Source organism: Lampetra planeri, chromosome 13 (genome assembly GCF_965212315.1).
Source record: "Lampetra planeri chromosome 13, kcLamPlan1.2.h2, whole genome shotgun sequence".
Classification (NCBI taxonomy): Eukaryota; Metazoa; Chordata; class Hyperoartia; order Petromyzontiformes; family Petromyzontidae; genus Lampetra; species Lampetra planeri.
In genome coordinates, this window is record NC_136119.1 from 12,342,661 (window position 1) to 12,364,546 (window position 21,886).

At 44.6% G+C, this 21,886-nt stretch overlaps 1 protein-coding gene across 1 annotated transcript; it reads left to right on the forward strand.

The window, feature by feature from the left end:
* Positions 1-7,681: 7,681 nt before the first annotated feature.
* On the forward strand, positions 7,682-21,802 carry LOC144722080 (uncharacterized). The gene is made up of 6 exons (XM_078600203.1): positions 7,682-8,554; positions 12,039-12,322; positions 14,335-14,479; positions 14,955-15,119; positions 17,240-17,441; positions 17,614-21,802. The coding sequence occupies exons 1-6, from the start codon at positions 8,266-8,268 to the stop codon at positions 19,799-19,801; spliced, it is 3,273 nt and encodes a 1,090-aa protein (XP_078456329.1). The 5' UTR covers positions 7,682-8,265; the 3' UTR covers positions 19,802-21,802.
* The last annotated feature ends 84 nt before the right edge of the window (positions 21,803-21,886 follow it).

Below are 21,886 nucleotides of genomic sequence, written 5' to 3' on the forward strand. Positions count from 1 at the left end.
TTGCCTTCCGCAAATGTTGATGGATTTCTCACCCATTCACGCATCGGCTCCAATACGCAAGTGCTCCCTCGTGTCGTTCTTTGCGTCTCGTGAAGATGTGTTTGAGGACGCAAAATTGTTAACCTCATTTGCCCTCCGCGGTCGTACGTCTTATTTAGGTATTGGCCGTCTGTCACGAGTTGGCACATAAGCAAAGACATTGCTGGACACAGCTGCCCCGACCACAAGCGTAGTACTGCCATCGTCCATTTTGCTGTGGTCCGTTCGCAATGGAATGTCTGAAAATAAGAGAGCTCGTCCTTTCACGGGCAGCAACGCAAATGAATGAAACAGATTATTATTAAGCTTGCCGGGCCAATAATTTGAACAATTCAACAGCTAGTTTGGACCACACGATTACAGCAATGCGATGTTTCAACATTTCATTCTCATTGATAACGAACATAATTGATGCAATATTCCAGGAGTTGAATCGTCATTCATACTAAATATGATGCAATATCAGGATATCCATTCTCAGGACTTAAATTAAGTGAACAATTTATCTAACTGGAAATATATAGAATGTCTGGTAAAATCATAAGACGGTAAAACCAAAATAAGCTGCAAATCGGTATAAGTCAGACAGGCTACCCAAAACAAAGAAAATAAAAAACCCAAGAGCAATGGCTTGGACACTATTTTAACTTTATACAAAAGCTGTGCTCATATTGGATCATCTTTACGAGGTGCTTGCAACGTTAGTCGGAAAGCGTTATTGCAAAACAGAAACCCATCTCGTATGATTATGGGCAGACCACCGCTCATGCCATCTGAAATAACTACTGTTCTCAAAAAAAACCACCGAGACAGAATGACTTGACAGAATTCCAGCTGGAAAAAATAAAACCTCCCCCTAGACATAACTGGCCAAATACTCTGCAGGGAGACAGGCGTGTCTCTTGCTCCCCGCGGATGTTGTGTGGGGGCCACCATAACAGCGATAAACAAAAAACGTGTTTTTTATTTTACCAGGTAAGGCCCGCTGAGCTATTGTAGATCTTTTTTCAGAAGCGACCTGGCTATCACAACTGATAGCTCAACCTATGAGATCTTCACTCAAAACTGCTCGAGAGGAGTTGTACACCCCTAGCTGCCACTGAAGTAGCCTAAAATACAATGTTTCGCTCCGGATGATCGCTGCAAAGTATGATCTGTGTTTTGATTTAGTGTGCTGATCTTAAAGGTGCATTGAAAAATGTTGATACTCCGACTGATGCTCCTGCTGTTGTGGAGTGACTCATGCAGACAGCTATGGCTACAGGGTTTTGGTAGTATATGTTGTTGACGTCGTTTATTGTGGAAATTCGGTCACAGTTCCTATGATCACTGTTTCATTGCTTGTATGGCTTTATTTTGGTGATTTTCGAAAAGTTTTTTGGTTTGGCCATGTTTGTTTGTTGTAGTACGGAGTTAGACTGATGGCCTTAATCTAAGTTTTCTTGTGGTTGTTGTTGTTTGACTTGCATCCCACTGGGATTTTTGCACACAGCGTTGGTGTACGGCGCTTTTTCTACAATATTTTGCTGTCTTTTTTTGGATTTTCTGTTTGCACATAGTCACTTTAAAATGTTTTCTTGTTCATGTTTTTGTTTTTTGTTTGTTGCGGTTGCACCCGATTCAAGAGCCGAATGGCTCACAGGGCTATACCAAATAAATTAACTTGAAGTGGCTTATCATGTGGAAATTTGCAGCAGGTAAATACTCCAAGTGCATGTTGATTTAAAATGTGAAAGTAAAAACCGGAGGATCCGGAGAAAAATCCACGCGACCACGCAAATTCCAAATATACAGGCGTCAGGGTCGGGATCGAACTCCACGCCCTCCTGTATACCAGGCGAGTTAGTTAACATCTCGCCACCGTGGCACCTTAAGTCATGAAGGAGAAGTGAGCTTCGGTGGGCCAAAGGGACATGTGGTGCTGCATGCGCCCAAACCATTACCCGCTAGCACTGGTCCTGAGGGCCAGATTAATAAATGCATGGCCTCGGATTTTGAGTGTACGTCCAAAAATAAAACAACGTGTGTTTAGAGTATTTCGCCGCTATACATTTCCACATGATAAGCCACTTCGTTGAGCGATCATTTGTGGACCAGGTCGCTTCTGAAAAAGAGCTGTGTCGCTTAGTGTGCCTTACCTGGTAAAAAAAACGTTTTTAGTTTAGTTTATGAACTGCCTTATAATGTTTAACACGTAGGCTTTCACGACCAATATCATCCATAATAGGTTTTTTTGGGTTAGATCGCGTAAATATGTGTCGTTAAACCCACCACCACCCGACACAGCCAACTAGTAAGGGTTGTCACGTAAACAGAACACGTCAATTCGTCATTAGTACAGCACACCGGTGTGTTGGGAGAGTCAAGCCACAACATTTACAATCTGAGTACGACGTTTCGCCAGTAATTACAACTAGCTTCATCAGGCGACAGCCAAATATGGCTGTACTAGTGACGAATTGGTATGTTCTGTTGACATGACAACCCTTATTAGTTGGCTGTCGTTTGGTGGCGGGTTTAACGACACATTTATATGTTTACGCAATCTAACCCCCCCAAAAAAACCTCTATTATGCTTTATAATGGTTGGATCTCAATCCAGCAGCACTATGGTAAATCTTGTTGGTGATTTGGTGTATTTCCACCAGTCGTGGTGGGATTAAACACTTTTTTGTTCATTTTATATTTGATTTAGCTATTGGTACATCACATTTAAATACTAGAACTAAAATAACCAAGGTAAATAACTACTGTACAGGGTTATTGGCATGGAGCCATGGGTGGTGGTTAAACAGGATATATTTATCAACCAACGTTTATCCGGCTAGGTGGCTGTTGTTGTTAGGAATTGCATCAGCCCATCATCCCTCCCACCGAGGTCGATAAGATTTGTACCACTTTGTCAAGTCCTGTGGATTGACTCACCCCTGCTATAAGAATGTGGCATTTCCACCACTGGCTGAGGGCAGTAAACGGGAAATACCCATCACCAAAATGCTCATATATTTGCGCAGAAAGTTACTGACTATTATTAATGGGTACAGCAATAAAGGTGAGGAAATTAATATTAAAAAATAACTGTGGGCTCCCCCCCACACAACCTTAACCCGGCCCTGCCTTGAATGAATAACGAAGGGCCACTGCCCATTCGCCTGCAGTTGCTTGGGCCTCCTCCTAATGTGGAATTCTACACGGAAGCTTAGGGTCGTCTTAAACTTTGGGGGCCGAGCCAGAAAAAAATTACCAAAGGTTTCCCACGCGAAACAGAATAATTCAAAGAGGGAGAAAAAAAAACATCTAAATGAATGAATGAATCTGCTTGTGATCGGAATCTTCTGCGGGGTTATTATTCGCTAAGGAATGTTACGCAACTGGCCACAGAAGCCCCTTCTGGACCCGCTCGACCAACCACTCAGTTGAAAGGGGGCGGGGTCAGTGAGTGGATGACGTCGCCTATTAACCACAAACTCGCGTCATTTGAAGCGACGCCCATATCGTGGAATGACGTCAGCATCTCCTTCCTCCGGGGTTACGTCATCGCCCCTTTTTTTCCCTTTGCCGCGTTTACTCTTGACGTCACACATCCGTGAGGTTCTGTGAGGGTAGCCCTGCCCCGCACGTGACGTCACCACGCGAAGTGGGGAGGGAGGGGTGGTGCGAATGGGCGGGAACCGTCACGACGCGAAAGTGAAGGGGGAGGGGGTGGTAGTGTGAGTGGGCGGCAACGTCACGAGGCAAAGCAAGTGGGGGCGGGGCGAGTGGGCCGTGACGTCACGAGGAGGGGAGGGGCTTGACGCCGTCGCGCGCTGTTACCGATCTCACCGAATGCGGCCGCGTCTCACCGTGAGTACAAAAACCCTCATCGCTTCGTAATAAACGTCTTGTACGCCTCATCTCACGATGTGTTTCGACAACGCCGTTGCCGTAGGCGGGTTTTTCACACAACACCACACCCACGATTTCAAAAGCGGCGACAGTAAAAAGGCCGTTTGGTGCTGCGAGGCGGCGAGACAACAAAGGAGACGGGGTGAGGGGGGGAGCCGGCGAGGCAGCTTCGTGTCCCTCAAACCCCCCACGATCGATTTACACGCAGCGCCGGTGTACGAGGTGGGGTGGGGGGCCCTCTCTCATCATCGTCCCGACCCCCGCTGGTGTTTTTAGCGGGACGGGTGGAGGCGTCGGGCGGGCGGGCGGGGGGTGTCCCGGCCCCGCGGGTGACGTGGTGGTGTTGCCGCGAGGGGAGAGAGACATCTTCACGGTTCGGGACGTGGCAACTACCGCTACGGGGATTTTAGACACCTTTCACCGTCTCCAAAGTCTCCGGACCCCGCCGTAATCGCCAAGATCCCCCCCCCTCGCTCCCCGTGCCGCGGATCGCTAAAAGCCGCGTCGCTGTGCGAGCCTCGTCACGTGGTGGGGCACGAGCCAATCAGCGCGCGCGGGAAGCCGAGCCGCTGCCATCCATTAGAGACAAAGATTGTCGCCCTCTCCACCACCACCACCACCGTGTGGTCTTACAGAGTCGCGGCTTTGAAAGCCGGCACGGCGACGAGGGGGTAGGGTGGCCAGCAACCACGCTCGGCCGCCTTTGTCCCCAGCGGCGATGTTTACACGCCGCAGCGGCTATTAATTTGAGGCTGAGTCGACCTAAGGGAGGATAGCGTAGGACCGGTTCAGTTATTCGTCGCTCGCGTTTGTGGCGGTTAAGCCGCGAGCGGGAATTGAACTCGGGTCACAACAGACAACACGCAACGCGCGGCCCGTACTGCGCATGCGCGCGCCGACGCGACGGCAGGAGGGCGGCGACTTTCCATGTGGGCGGTGCCGAATGGTGGATGGGGGGGTGTGAAGGCGGGGCTTAACGCGTTCGTGGGCGTGTCCTAGTGTGGTATTGACCCCTCCCCCCCGGTGTGGGCGTGTCCTAGTGTGGTATTGACCCCTCCCCCCCGGTGTGGGCGTGTCCTAGTGTGGTATTGACCCCTCCCCCCCGGTGTAGGCGTGTCCTAGTGTGGTATTGACCCCTCCCCCCCGGTGTGGGTGTGGCCCGGCTCGAGTGGGCGTGGTTTGTGTGTGACGCGTCTCGCGCGTTAAGAAGCCGGCGTGGAGCGGATTCGCAACAAAAAAATTCACCGGCCGCCGTCTTGTGGCGAAGCCGAGCCGAGTCGGGGGTGGTGGTGGTGGACGCGCTTTATTAACGGAGTCCGTGAAGGAGGGGGAGCATAAGTTCCGGCTACGCCGCTGGACGTTCTCGCTTGGTGGTATTGTTGGGTTACGTCCGCGGTAGATTTTTTTTTTAGAAGGGGGCGGAAGGTGGTGGTGGTGGTGGAGCTCAGATTGGGAGCGCCGTCGCAGTACTGCCACTCTGCGACCGTCCGAGTCGAGTGCGCGCGGGCCTCGCGGGTTTCGTCCCCGTGGCTGCCTCTCCCGCAGCTGCCGCGTGTGTGTGTGGCCTGCCGGCTTGTAGTTGGCCTCGCTCCCTATAACACGTCGACAGCGTTGGCGCGCAGGGGCGCCGCCGTCTCTGGCTGGTAAGGCAACCCACTCGCTCGCTAATGACATTGCGACATTCTGTACAGGGCGTTCGTGCGGCGGGGGGGTGGTGGCACTTTGGTTTGACCTGCGCGCCGCTGGAGAGGAGAACGTGTAATGTACGTTACGTGAATGTTATGGCGATCGGAATGTCCGCGTAATTTTGTTGACTGTATTATTGTTGCTGTTTTTTTAAAGCCAATATTGTCACTCGTCGGCGTCACGGCACGGGGTTTGTGCGCGTGGTGTTGACTGCCGCAGAGAGCGTGGAGAGAGAGTGGGCCCTGTGTGTGCGTCAGTGGAGCGATTACATCAGTGTTAATTTAAGAAACACCTAACTCTAATTAGCTACGTGCCTTTGTACTGATGCACGCTGGTGATTCACGCGGGCCTGAGGCAACAACATGGTATTTTAACATGTACACTGGAAATCCTTCTTCATCTGTGTTGTGCTGAGTAAATGCGGTTTGAGGGTGGTAAACGAATGTACCGGTTTAATAGAAGTAATCTACAGGATTATCAATCATTATCGCTGACTTAGACGTGCCAAATAAGCCTAGTTATGATGTGCTTGATCTCTTTGCATGTCTCATGACGAAGTATTAAACGAAACTAATGTATGGGGAATTCCGAAAATAACGCGAGTTACGTTTTAAAAAAGAAACCCGATGATTCTCTCGTATGACGTTTAAGACAAATGTAATTGATATTTATAGCCGTAAAGCGGGTAAAACCCCGCTTGGCAGCGTTAATCTTCGTAGTCGGTTTATCCGTGGGCATCTTCTACGTGAGCGGGGGGGGGGGCCTTTGGTTTGTGGCGCTATTTTTTGAGAACCTCAGCGTTCTATTGCAATGGGCGAGCGAGCGAGTCGCGGCCGTGTCGTTGACTCGGCGCTCATTGCCGCCCCCAGCTGTCCTCTCTGATCGGGTGTCGGGCCCGCGCCGTGAAAAAACCCCAAACCTTTTCTCAGAGGCCAAGACCTATTATTTACTCCTGTCACTGCAGTAGTAATGCGGGCCACGGAGAGCGCTCATAGGCACGCAAAGAGTGGCTCCGCAAATGTGGGCTATTGCAGTCTCTCCGATCTCATCCATAACCCCCCCCACACACCCTATCTTTAACCCCAAATGATAACTGTACCCCTAAACCATTAATTGTACGAAACTCAAATTAGCAGGATTCCTTCAAATGTCATTAACTGAAAAGCAACTAATATTACGATTTATAATTGTCTTTTTATGGTTATGTCGTATAATTGTATCAATTTAAGTGCTGTAGGATTAACTCAACACACCGGTGTGCTGAAGCAGTAATACATTTGGCACTTTTGATTTGCATGTCACTTTTATTAATTGGCTGTTGGGTGGAGGAGGCTTTATAACCAACAATGTTTTACACGAACTAACCAAAAAAAACAATTATGAATCATGAACACCGAGGTCTTTGATTGAACGAAAGTATGGTTTAGAATTGGATACAAATCTGTGGGGAGTAGTTGCCAGAGGCTCCGTCTCCCCACATCTACAGAGACGACAGAGTCACTTCCTTTCACAAACTTCTTCGCTATATGGGGAAGTCTTGAGCCAAAACTACGTGCTGTATATTTTAGCTTTCATACTGCTTGTATATACTCGTCTTTTTTGTTGTTCAGCTCGGCTTTTAATATTTGCATGTGAGTGGCATTTCTTATGTATTTAACGCTATTAGGGCAAAGCAGATTGTTAATTCTCTGGCATTTTAACGAACATGGGCAGTGGGATTTGGCAAGATTGTGTTTGTTAGTTGATCCACTTTTCCTTTAAAAGAACATATTTTTATACTGCAGTAACTTTGTTTTATTTCAAATGAAAGTGAGATGCATTTAAACTGAAATGGGCATGCTTGCAGTTAACAGATTGCATGCAGCTGACTTGAGTATTTGTGATGCGCTGTTTTGTTGTGGCTAAGATTTGTCTTTCTTCCACACCCACCCCCCCTGTTTTGTTTTTCAGAACACACACATGTACCATGGATGATAGCTTTGAATGCGAATGTGGTGAGCTGGAGCCACCGGATCACTTGTAGTGCACCTGTGAAGAAAGAACATTTGACATCCTCAAGCTTGAAACACCTGTAGAATTCTTGCACATCCATCCTTTCGTCACCATTTGTCCACTCACGGGCATGTGCTCTAATTTCTCAGTCAGTTTTAGGACCCACTCAGGAACAGATGTGTGACAAAACTGGCCATATTTTTGTTAAAAGTGTACTTTTGCGTTTTTATGCTTTCATTACTTGGTGAAAATAACAGGGCTGCAACCTAGGCAGTGCAGGAAAAGCTCACTTCAAATGATTAGTTTCGCAATTTCTTTAAATAGCTGTACCTCAGGCTTATTTTCAATGGTCTTGTTGAAGGCGGTTAACTTTATGAAACAGCTCTAAGTTTTCAAGCACACAAGCTAAAATAAAGAGAAGCTTGTTTAGGCAAGGTGGGTCATTAATCAAAGTATTCCAACGTCACTTGACCATCTTATAATAATAGGAAGCAGACATTTTTTTCAAATTATCACTTACTGGATATTTTGTGATAGTTGGAGAAAAATTTGAATTGGATATTTCATTTGTTGTCGAAATTGGAAAACCTTTGGACACGATTGGCTTTCTTGGCTGTGCTTTACGCGCGAAGCTTGTTGACTGGTGAAGGGTCCTGCCAAACCATGGCGGAGAAGTTCAATAGTCTGCAGAATCTCCACGGGTTTGAGTTGGGTCCGCGCTATGTGGACCTGAAACCACTTGGCTTTGGCGGCAATGGGCTGGTGTTCTCGGCTGTGGACAGTGACTGCGACAAACGTGTGGCTATCAAGAAGCTGGTGCTGAGCGGACCGCATAGTCTCAAGCACGCTTTGCGTGAAATCAAGATCATCCGTCGCTTGGACCATGACAACATCGTCAGGGTGTTCGAGGTGCTGGGCCCTGCTGGACAGCGCCTTCCCCTTGGCCAGGCTGGTAAGGGTTAATTCCTAATGTAATTTTTGATCATCAGTATTCAAATTAATGTTTTATTTTCACCTTAAGGTTTTCAAACTGAGCTTTTCACTTATAATATGCCAGAGTCTGTCTATCAGGTCGTCCAATGTTTTTTTTAAATACATATACCTTGCAGATAAGTAAATTATATTTATATTAATGGCAACAATTAATATTAGCTAACTAAAGGAAGAAAGCAAAATAATTGAAAACAAATTATTGGGAAATCTCCCATACAAATGTCAATAAAGGCAGTAATTTAATCCTCACTAACGACACTCATCAAATTTACAAAGACATTCAATTGTCACCACAGCCTCTGAACCTGCGCAGTTGTTTTTTCGGAGTGGAGTGTAGTTATGATATTTCTCCAGATTTTAAATAGGTGGAGAGGCTGGTTTACTATTGTACATTATTTAAAGATGATCTGAAAAGTAAAAATCGGCAGGAAATATCAGTGAGCACACAGTGTACCCCTTAAATCTGTTATTTTTCCCACTTATGGAATTTTTTTTCTATTCCTTTGACTAAAAATAACTGGTGGTGACATCCAAAGCTCATCTTGAGATGGTAAATGGACCCTTGAAATTCCTGCGGTGACATCTCGCTGTACAGCCAATTGAGTATTTTGAGAAAATTACACTTCCAGAGGGCATGTTCGTATGATTCTGGCTGTAAAAATGTTTGCTGGTTTATCCCTAGCTTTGCAGGACATGGAGAGGTGTTTGTGTCTAACTTGAATGGCAATGCTTGGTAAGCACTAATATATAAATCACGTTACAAAATATGCAAGGTATCCAAGAGCGGTTAACCATAATTAATCTTCTTATATAAATTACCATTTAGTACTTCTGGTGGTAATGCATATTTAATGGTATAAAAATGTACTTATAATTGGATTAATCATGCATAGACATAAGCATGGAAAAAAGCACAGAATAATAACGAACAATACATATATGTAGCGGTGGTCGTGTATAAGGAAAGAAGCCTAAAGTTTTATTTAGACATTTATTAATGTGCTGTATGTCAATCCAGAATTCTACGTGCTTTGCCCATCCACGTTTTCACTGTTTGCCTCGGTCTCCAGTCAGCATCTTCTGAAAAATGTTCATGGGCCTTAAGGGCAGTGCAAGTTTGTGAAAATACACAATCAGACCAATGCACTTTCAAGATATAAAAATATCATATATGCATATGATATTTTTAGAGGTTTTCCTTTGTGGCGAAGGTGTTAAAACGTATCAACGATATTATATTTTAACATGGAGGCTTTGGCGACCAATACCTTCACACGTGAAGAGCTCACAATTGATGTCATCATATCTACTCCTCTATTTAAGGAACGAAACAGGAGGATTTCTCCACAAATCTGGCTGTCGCCTGATGAAGCTTGTTGTAATTGCTGGCGAAACGTCGTACTCGGATTGTAAATGTTGTGGATTTGCTCTTCAACACACCGGTGTGCTGAACTTGTAACGAATTGCCATTTTCTGTTTACGTGACGAACCTTACTAATTGGCTGTCGGGTGGTGGTGGGTTTAATGATAGATTTATATTTGCACGATCTAACCCAAAAACCTATATTTTTAACAATAGTGTAGCATGTTAAGATTGTAAAATGTTTAGCTTTTCGCTTTTATTCACACTTTAAAAATACTCTGCTCAAAGACAGAGTTACTATTGTTGGTGGCTTAACAGCCAGTGGCGTGACTTGCACAACACATGATTGAATGAAAATCGTCTGGCTAGAACATTTCCAAGTTAGAGACGGACTGATGCATAGACTGTTTCTATCCCAGTGTTATCTGTCCTGAGACTTGGCAAAGGGCAGGTTTTTTAAAAGGCCACCCCACCCAGCAAAATAAAATCAGCTCGTTAGAAAGTGGTGGAGACACAGACGGAGAATGTGCACTTTAAAAAATACACCTTAACAAGCAATCCCTTATCAAAAGGCATGAGTCCAGACAAAGTGTCATTGTACTTTAGTAAAATATTGGCGCTACTTTGCATCACCAATTGTTTTATATGTGTACACCTGTCCTCTGAGGCTGGTTGTGATGACCTGCGGAGCATGTGTTGTGCATGCTGTGCGGATTACAGAACATTTAGTACAGGCTGTTGGACCAACCCGAAAATCCCAGGTGTGACACCAATGTTTTCCCTAATTATAACGGTGTGGACTGTTTGTCTTTTTCAGGGGCAGTATCTTCATTATATGCCACCCTCTGCTTTCTCAATATCATAACTTGTAAACGGAGATTTCATTTATCTTGTTTTAAAAGGATAGGATACACTGTCTTGAGCAGACTGGTCAGTCAAGTGGGATGTTGTAATTGTGCGTGTCCTTGAAAACGTTGGAATGTTGACCCCCAGTGTGGATGTAGTGTGTGACCGGTGGGGCAGGGCTAATTACATTACTGGATCCTCTGTATTAAGACTGCTTAAAGGTTCCCTGTGTGTTCATGTGTGCATAAAGGGCATCAGCTTGTCGATGCTTGCGCTCGATCAGTGAATACATTGTCCCAACAGATTTTGGTGTGCTAGGAATGTGGGACTGAATATTTTGGCCATATTAATGTGATCTAGTTTAGGTGGTATGAGCAATATTTTACATGCATGGCAGGTACCTTTGGCAATGCAATATTTGACTTGTAATGAAATTCCTGAGGAGGGGTGGGTGGAGAATACAACGATGTTGGAAATTTTTCATTTAAAATTTTAATTCCAGTGTTTAAATTGAAAGTCATTTTGCTTAATTGCTTTTTAAACAAGGCAATACTGTGCCATTTTTATTTTAAAATCACCAACTAGTTCTTTGTAAACTGCATTGGTGGTCTGTCTAAATTTCAGTATTTTAGTGCAGACTTTAATTCTACCAATAAATACATGGTTCAGTACACATTCAAGTTTTTATTTATTTGGTGCATGCTACACAGCATGATTAACACATCTAATAATGACCTCAAATAACTTTGTTAAATACATTTTACATCTGATGCATCGCTTCAGATGGAAATCAAATCGCCCAAAATGCGCCCAATCTCGTCAAATCTTGGAAGCTAAGCATGCTTGAGCCTTTGATAGCGATTGGATAAGCGAACAGCACAAACGAATAGGTTGATACAGGACTTGCAGGGCTAACTTGTGACCAGCAGAGGGCAGTGCAGCAAAATCCATTGTACTCTACATCTATGCTCCCTGCCTTCACCAGTCCGCACTGACCGGCATGCTGAGGTATGGTCAAATAACCGTCATGATGTGCACAGGTGTCTGGAGGCCCCTCATCCAGCAGTGGAGTGTTAGTGCTGTCTCCTCAAACCAATGCTTGGAGGGAACTAAGCTATTGCTTCTTGCTTGCTAAGAGTTGGCCAACCTGCACGCACGGCGCAACGTCCTGTTGCCCGCGAACTCCGTTGTAAGCGTTCCCCCATTGCCTTGGCGCGCGTGCGACTGTGTGCAGGCATTGGCACATCGGCACTGGCAGAGCTGGAGTGTGTGTACATCGTGCAAGACTACCTGGAGACGGACCTTGCCCGTGTGCTGGAGCAGGGCAGTGCCCTGTCGGAGGAGCACGCGCGCCTCTTTATGTACCAGCTGCTCCGCGGACTCAAGTACATCCACTCGGCCAACGTGCTGCACCGTGACCTCAAGCCGGCCAATCTGTTCATTAACACCGAGGAGCTGCTCCTTAAGATCGGCGACTTTGGGCTTGCGCGCATCCTCGATCCACACTACTCGCACAAGGTAATCATAATAATTTAGTACCTGTCATGAAGTAAGGTGCTATGTTTTACAGACAGTAGGGAGCAATGTTGCTATAATCTAATCCCAATCGGGTAATTTGCGGGTAATTTCTTGTATTTGGTAAATTTGGACCATGACTGGCATGCAACGGCCTGCTCCTTTGGAATCACGTCAGGGGATCTTTATTATCCACAATGCAGCAGATTGCACACATTTTATCGTTGGGCGGCCTACTGGGTAAAGATGAGCAAGTTTACTTGGAATGCATATATGCACGTGTATAAACAGACAAAAATCTCCCGTATATCACTTCACTTACTGTTGGCGCAAGTGCTGTTATAGTAAGCACCTATGTAGGCTGGCGTGGCACACAAGGGGGTGGTTTGAGCAGCACTGCTCCTGGAAATCTTTGTTTCCCCAGTGCTGATGTATACACACTACACCAAGTACTCGTTTAAGGCTGAGCTGGCCTAAGGGAGGCCAGGGTCGGTTGAGATATTCACTACCGATATTGGCCGTGGCCAGGAATAGAACTCGGGTCACCAGATCAGTATCACAGTGCGCTAACCACTGAGCTATAATATCCACACATACGCAACATGAATCATTTAGGTCATCTTGAAGACGCTGAAACGTTTGTCAGTGAAACAAGAATATATGTGTGTGCTGATTATAGTGGCATATAAAATCACCTGCACAAAGACACGAAACTTCTCATGCGCATATCGATGACATGCACATTAGTCACTAAAAAGCTTGGTTTGTTAGCAGAGCTAACGAATATAATTTTCAGCCAGCTTATGAACAGAGAAATGAGCAAAAACACATACACTCATGCACTCAAATACAAATGCCCCTATAATACCCGTACAGACTGTTGGGGAAAATGCGCTTATCAATCATTATTTAAGGCCGGAAAGTCTTAAGACATTGCAGTTTGGTGAGTACCACACCCAGTGCCAATTTTTGCATACTCGTGTAAGGTTGAGCTGACCTGTGATGAGGCCCAAGACATGTACAGTTATCCATGACCTTAAATCAAATTTAAGGTCACCATGCTCGCCACAATCTGCCAATTCCTGCACCACCGTGCGGCACATTTGCACACACACACTAACAATGACCTTGGCTTACAATACGTGCTGCATGATCAAGCCATTACATTGGCTCCCACTGATTGATGACATTTTGTCCAGATCATGTGAGTATTTCAGAGCTACTCGCATAATCCAGCCTGGTAGGCCATCAAAACAAGAAAATATATGCCGTTTTCAAAAATTCTAGAAAATGGACACGGAGTGCGAACAGAGAAATTAGATTTCAAATTAGCCTAAATTCTCAATGGAAAAAAAAAACACAGATGGTCAGATGTCTCTGCAAACGGTGCTTTACATTTCATGCATAAAGCCATTGGTATAGCCTTTCACAGTTACCTTTCTCACCTTATGCTTACGTGCTCTTTCCATGCTGATACAGTTTCCGTTCCGAGGTTTCCGTTGATAGAAAAGCTGGACATGTGATAGCGTGTTTTTTTTGTAGGTCTGTGCTGGGATTAAAGTTGCCTGGTACTTTTTGTATTGTTGAGATGCGCTACAGATAGTGTGTGTGTGTGTCCGTCATGGTGTAAGTTTCACGTTTGTCCCCAAGGCACTAAGTGGTACAGGAAGGATTTTGTGTGGGTATCAAGTGCCTCGAATCTCATGGTTGTTATTTACTTGGATCATTATTATGAAGCAACAATCCGTTTTCACGTTATTTTTAAACCACATTGAAACGGATTATTTATTTCCAAACTTAATTGAGGAATATTCCAGGAGAGGATGAACCGAAATGAATCCACTTTCATTTAAATCTTATAATTGCTTGCTTAACCAAGATCAATTCTGTCAAAGTTATGCACGCTGGGTTAGCTGTAAGTGTGCGTATGGATAAGATCGTATTTAGATGAAAAAACATCACTATTACATTTTCAAGGAGTATTGAATTTAGATGTTTTTCTGCGTTTCTCCCAGGGCTACCTTTCCGAGGGGTTGGTGACCAAGTGGTATCGCTCACCACGCCTCCTCCTGTCCCCAAACAACTACACTAAGGCCATCGACATGTGGGCCGCCGGATGTATATTTGCTGAGATGCTCTCAGGAAAGACCCTCTTTGCCGGTAAGTGTTTTTTTTTTATATAGAAATAAGGGTTCAAATTGAGCCTTGAGTGACTCCTGATATGGAGTAAGATTTTAAATGTATTTCCAACAATATCACAAGAAATGTGCCTCCGGGCTCTGGAGAACCACCTGGAGAAGATTCCAGGCATGCTTTGAAAACGATGGCGAATAAGTGCCAGCTCTGACTTTTGAAGCTATTAACATACATAAGGTTATCATGTTACAGTATATTATCCGTTTTTTGCCATTAAAAACGATAGGCCCATATAAGTGTTAACATTTTATGGATGTACCCTGGATATTAAACTATTACGAATATTTGGTAATTGTGTGTGCTTCAAGGGACTCACCCTGACACAACCTCGGCATCTCAAAGGCTGCTTTCAATTGCAGCAAAATGGGATCCAATCCCAAGATTTCAGTGGGGTGTGCTTCTGACATACCCCTTTGAAATGTTGGTCACCTGTTCTCAGGAGCGCACGAGCTGGAGCAGATGCAGCTGATATTACAGACGGTTCCCGTAATGCGCGACGAGGATCACCAGGAGCTGCTCAACGTCATCCCGGTGTTTGTGGACAAGGAGCGCCGTGAACCCCCCAAGCCGCTCGCCTTGCTACTGCCCAATGTCAGCAAGGAGGGTGAGTGTCAGTAATTAGGTGGCCACCCAGATCAAGAGGGCCTCTGCTGATCTGTAGCAGTGCGGTCATCCATAGAGATTCTGAAACTGTCTTATGCATACCTAATGCATATGTAATTGGAGTGTGCTTGAACAATGTGTAGCGTGGATTGTGTAATTCTCATTAGTACCAGTTCAGATATCATTTGCAGCTCATGTTAGCTCTGGCCGGAAATTGAATTGGGGTCTCCGGGTTCATAACGCAGTGTGGTAGCTACTGCACTACCACTCGGCTCCCTCAATAGTCATACAGGTTGATTATTTGGAACATAGAGCAACCACCACTGCAAAGTATCCTACATATGTAGTCACAACATTTTGTAATGCAATCAGAAGGTTACCTTCTTCTCCCAGGCAATGTTCAAGTTTGTAAGTTGCCTTGGCTGTATTTCATGATACCATATTTGTAATGGTTGATCCTCTCACACTCAACGGACCTTGGTGGCAGTGACTTTTACATGTTTCCACAGTTATATAATCACTTGTGGAATGGTACATTTTGTAGCGTCATGAGTATAAAATGTTATTTTGGGCAAATGGAAGCCTTGAACCATTGGTGAACCCGAGTGCTGGCACTTCAGATGTGCTATGAACATTAAGGGGGTCGTAAAGTCATTGACTTTACGACCCCCTTAATGGTATTTATTTTAATAAAAGAACCTTGAACACACCTGACAACATTTAGTCTAGTTTGTGTATGTACCATGAGGCTGTTTACATATTTTATCAAATGTTGATATCACATGTGTAAGGTTGTTTATCTACAGTCCAAGGTGCAGCACCAATGCTTTGTTTAGTTGTAAGTGATGCAGTTTACAGTGTAAAATCAGCTTGTCTTGTCAAATCGGTTGCATCTTTATAATAAAGGTCATGAGGATTGTAAATTAAACAATCGTTGCTGATGTTGCAACCCCTTATTTAGAGATGCTGAAGGTGTACCTGCATTCTATAACTTTGAACAATGTTGCTTTTGCTGCCCACGTTATAGTCTTGTGGTTTCTTAGAAAAGCAATAGCGTACACGACTTCCAATTAACTTTTCCGCTGGGATTAGAGAAGTAATGAAATTATTTTTCAAAGGACACTGCCATTAAACAACCACTGCATTTATGCACAATACGACTAAATTGGTTGTCATGACACAGTACTACATAGCGTCACATACATCACATGTAGGTGTTTCAATTGTCATGAACGGTATGAAGTGGAAGTGTTATTTAAACAGATAGAATTGGTAGTAAAACAATATCTTTAGACTGCCTAGATTTGAGACATATTGCGAGCTCTGTACTGGTGTAATGACGACTTAATACATTTCTCTTGATGGCACTTTATTGAAGACACTTTCAATTGACATCAGGCGGAGACCCCACTGCAACAGCCCAGAGTTTCTTGCGCATCTCCCCCTTATATACCGACCGACGCCACGCCTCCCTTCTCGACCCTTCTTGCTGACTGTAGACGCTCGCTCCACCGGCAGACTAGGCCGTCCTCTTTCGTCACCTGACCACGCTCCCTTCTCGAACATTCTCGTAGCCACCAGTCCCTTCACACTCACAACTCGTACCCCTGTCATTTCCTTCCGTGGCCACTAGTCCCTTCGCACCGCACGCAGGCTCTATTGTCATTACACTGGTATACCGACCGACAAGTGTGAAACCAATTTCACAAAGTGTCACGCATTTCAAGGTTGGGAGACATTCACGATTTTGCACCTGGCAGTAACAGACCAAGCACAGCACTGACCTCAAGCCACCTTACAAAGCGGAAGAAATTATTCGGGGAAAATGGCGACAATTCAGGAAAATATGGGTGCATTGCAGTTTAACCACCATGCTGTACAGGAAATAGTTTTTGAATTGGTAGGTTTCTCCATTCACAGTAAGACACCATAAAAGCTACCATTAATATCAGAATTCTTTTTGTAACATTTTGATTGTTTAATGTATTCCTTTGCTGATGAAAGCAATGTGGATAAGATAGTAACGTTAATTAATCTGCTTTGCTATGGAATACATCCTCTAGCATTGTGCTGGTGCAAAGCATATATTTAACTCCCTTGTCTTTGTTGTTTCATGCATAGCTTTGGATTTCCTTCAGCAAATCCTCACGTTCAATCCGATGGACCGCCTGACCGCTGAGCAGGCCCTGGCCCACCCCTACATGAGCCTCTACGCCTTCCCACAAGATGAGCCGGTGGCACGCCAGCCCTTCCACATCGAAGACGAGATCGACGATGCGCTGCTGACAGACGAAAGCCACAGCCAACAGGCACAGTGGAGCCGGTACGTTTCTCAAACCCAAAGTAGGGTTTTACATTAATTTTTGTTCTCAGCAGTCATGACTCTGGTCTTGCGATTGTATCAAAACACCAATTTAATCCTACGGTAATACGATTACCAGCAAGTGATAAAAAGAGTTTTTTTGCCCCCCCCCCCCCCCCCTCTGTTGTCACAGATACCCAGATAGTACCGACACGGATTGGTACAGCCACGGGGAGCTAGACGTCGCCCAGAAGGACCCTCGTGCAATGGCCTCCAGCTCCTCGGACGAGGACGGCGTCCAGCTGGACCCGCGCAAGTTTTCCGAGGGCGAACACGGCAAGTTCAAGGACGGGCGAGGCTCCTGCGCGGCTGGGAACGTCCTGTCCTACTCGTCGTCGTCGTCGCTCGACCAGCTGTGGTCCACCAGCGAGGAGATGCACGACGAGCACCACCACCATCACCACCACCACCACGAGAACAAGTTCTGCGAGTCGGAGTGCAGCCACTCGTGCGGATACAAGGCGGGCTCGCCGTACCACCCCGGGAGCGTGGTGCTCCGGGAGAAGGAGGTGCACCACTACTACGAGCCCAAGCTCATCTTGGACCTGTCCAATTGGAAAGAGCAGATCCGCGTGCGGCCTCCGCGGGAGAAGAAGCGATCGGGGGTGGGCGGCAGCAAGAGCAGCAAGCCCAACAAGTGCGAGCGCAACGGGGCGGTCAAAGCGCAGCTAGCCCAGGAGGGTAAGGACGAGGCTAAGTCTAAAAAGAGTTTCGATCTCGACGCTTTCTTTGCCGACACTATCCGCCTAAGTAGCAGGCAGTTTGATACTCTGGCAGAAAATTCTTACGACAGTACTTTACCATCAGGCGATGCCACCAGTGTCTCTGGAGCAAATGCTCTTTGGAAGGAATGTCAGAATCCATCCGTGAAGCTGGAGCCAGGTGAGTTTGATCGACATCCTTTCAGCTTAGATTCTTGCCCAGATTCTGGCTTGTCCCTTAATGCGCAGCAGGCAGAGGTGGCAGCTGAGTGTAGACACTTGAACACAGTTCGTTTCCTAGACAACTTCTCGAATGTTGGATCTGAACCAGTTAGAGATGAGAAAAAGGAGGAGGTTAAGGCATTTCCTTCGTGTTTGGAAAAGCTAACTGGCAAAACCCCTGAGCAGGAAGCTTCGGTCGTCATCAAAGTGGAAGAAAAGATGGATGTGGAAGTAGAATCTAGGCACAAGTGCTTTACCAAGCTTTTACATGTTGATTCGGAAGCTGTTCAGGAAACGAGAAATGGGGAGAGTCTGGAATATTCTCAGTGTTTGAATGTCATTGTATGTCGGAAAGAAAAAAGATGCCCAAAAAAGTCTTGTTTGAAAAAAGGCCCAAAAAGAGAGGCTTCTGTGAAACCTGGCCTGGATGCAATCAAATTTGCTGTTTCAGGTGTTGAGGATGAGCCTAAGAAATATGATAAATTTGTGGAGGCATTAGAAGAATGTCCATTGTTTTTAGACACCATCATGAAAAAAACTTCAGACACAAAATTAGAATATCATCAAAATGTTTTGCCTTGGGATGATAAAGTTGACAGTTTCCAGGAAATCTCATCCAAGGAGCAGCTAGTTGAAGAGACTAGGCATGTACCTTTTTTTGAAGGCCTAATGAACATGTCATCTGATGAACCTATAAGAGTAAGTACAGAACCTGAAGGAAATAACTTCTGCAGCTGCTTAGAAAAGATATGCAAGACTCCAATATCTCAAAAGTGCTCAATTACAGATGACCTGTTGGAAAATGTGGCTGATGTTGAATACGTGCCCTTCCTGACCAGCTTTTCCGATGCAGATTCCGTTCCTTTAATTGAGGAACGAATGCTAGTTAACGAGTGCTCAAGCTGCCTTGAAAAGTTAATGTGCCGCCAACCTGACACAGAAGATCTCTGTGAACCCCCACTTGAAGATAAACACGAGATTCAGCAGCCAGTGGTCCACAGTTTAAGTTTACAAAAGGAGACAGAATTGGTTAAAGTGACCAAGGATATAAAGGTAACCATCTCAGAAGGACAGGGGCCCATTCTCCGCAGCGAGGCCACAAAACCGGAGGTGGTCGTGGTCCAGGCACCTCTGGGAACCGATGCAGGGGAAGAGAGTCGGGCAGGAGAGGGCGGCGGCGGTGGTGGTGGTGGAGCAAAAAGCGTAGCGGGCAGTGTCATCCCTCTGGTTACCGTGGCGAGTCAGGATATGAGACAGGTGGCTCCGCTCAAGTGTCAGGCGCAGGCGCAGGTACAGGCCGGGGGAGGCCTCGCCCCGCTCAACGTGATGGCACTGCCAGAGTCCACCATACCTCACGTGAAAAACCGCAAGGCAGCCAATACGGTTAGCTGCTACTGAGGCGTCATATCCACACAGCCTTAATTTATACTAACATTTCACCAGCATTGATTCATAGCTTCAAGTGTACATTTTTAAATATTGGTTTGACTTCACTTGGTACACGTCAGCAGCGGTGCACGTTTTCTGGAGGCGGTGAGAGTTGAGGGCGTGCTCATGGGCGCGTCCCCCCTGTCGAGGGTGTACCATCTGCCAGTTGAAATGATGCAGCCTCGGTTCATCCGATCGGAATGGGTGCCAGAAACTAGCTGCTCTTTTTTTTCTGGCCCAATATGAAATGGTAAAGCCAAATTGCATTTTTTCAAATGTAATGGTTGTTAAACTTCCACGTATTAAACTCTTAGGAAAGCAATACGCAACAATGATATATTGTCAAATGTGAGTTTGAAATTACAACAAAAAGTAAAATTGCAGATGTGACTGTGTCAGATATATTAGGTTTGGTACTGCAGTAATACCATCTAATGTTTGCACACTTATTGCATTATAAACTATATAATTTATAAACGACAACAAGCCTTTACAATATATTTATAACATTGAGCTAAGAAAGTAGGCTATATTATTTCCCACTTTTCCACAAGGTTTTACATAAGATTTTAAAATATTGTGGGTTTTCTGATTTCCATTGATTAGGCCCTTATGGTAATTTGTGTAGCTGAAAACAACATTTATGAATTGAATATTCTCTGAATGAATTAAAGTGTACCAAATGTAAATGTTTACCATTAATGTTTTCCCATCTAAATTTGTTTTATTTTTAATTGATAAACCTGTTGGAGGCGGTTTTATTTGTTTAAAGACTTTAATGTGCTCTGAAAGGTACCAGCAGAACAGAGGTTTGGATGTCATTTGGTAGATGTGCAGAGAAGAAGAGTGGTAAACTCCGGTGCATTCAAGTAGAAAATGGCAAAATCCATCCAGGGTCAAACTTCAACAGCATTTTAAGAACTGCGTCAGTGTGGGACTGTCACACCACTGCCACAACACCGGGCTAAACCATTTTTGTTGTTAAAATAGAGGTATGTCAGTAACAATAGCTGTCTGAATCTTCCCTTTGTTTTTGTAGTCTTTAAAATGAACCATGTATGTAAGCTGTAGGACGTCAGTAGAATGAGACCTCTACCTCAGATGCTAAGGTTGGTTGATGCTCCTCTAGTCCGTAAGTATGATGTTCATATTTAAGTTTCTCTTGTCTATCCATGGCAGTGCATTCAGTCCAACCAGATAAAATAAAATAAAAACATGGCAAAGTTGAAAAGATCTGAATTCAAACTATTTGCTATTTATTGCATTATAGAAATAACTTTATTTATGCAAGAATTTTAAGTTATTAAATAACAAAAACTATGAAGCATTGCACATGCGAGCTGAGCGAGTCTTCATACTTAAGTAACGGTGTGTTTTTCCTGCCTAAAATTTTGGTTTTCAAAATGTTTTTTTTTCTAGACTATGTGAAGTATTGCTCATAACTATGAATCTAAATAAACATTAATTCTGATAACTGCAACAGGTTCCCTGTATCTTTAAAAATAAAAGTGTTTGCATCTTGATAGAGCTACAGCAAGTGTTGTATGATGAGTAGTGTCCCAACAGTGCATGCAAGCAACTCCAGTGTTTTGTACATATGTTAGATCTTTTTGGGTTTTTTTATTTCGCAGCACATTTGAAGATCTATAGTCTTGTCCTTATTTCATGTGTTCTTAAAACAACTAAACAAGACTTGTAGTTTGTGCTTCGTTAAATTATAGGAAAACTGGATAGAAAAAACTCTGAAATTAGATGTTTGAAAACCTTAATTATTTTCGAGAACTTTATCGTCTTATGCAATTAAGGAATACGCATGTCCTTGTTTTGTCAATTTTTAATAATGTATTTTTTTTTATCTAAAGGTCTCAATGCTGCATACTTCTAATGCTGTTTGGATTGATGTACTTGGAATCAAACTGAATTACTTTTAAGGCTTGTGTTAAGAACAGTTAAATAAAAAATAATAACATATTTGGCGAGTGTTTTGTCCGCAGCGAACTTGCAGCGTGTTGTGTTTTTCTTGCACCATTGCAGCAGTCCTGCCCAAATGAATGT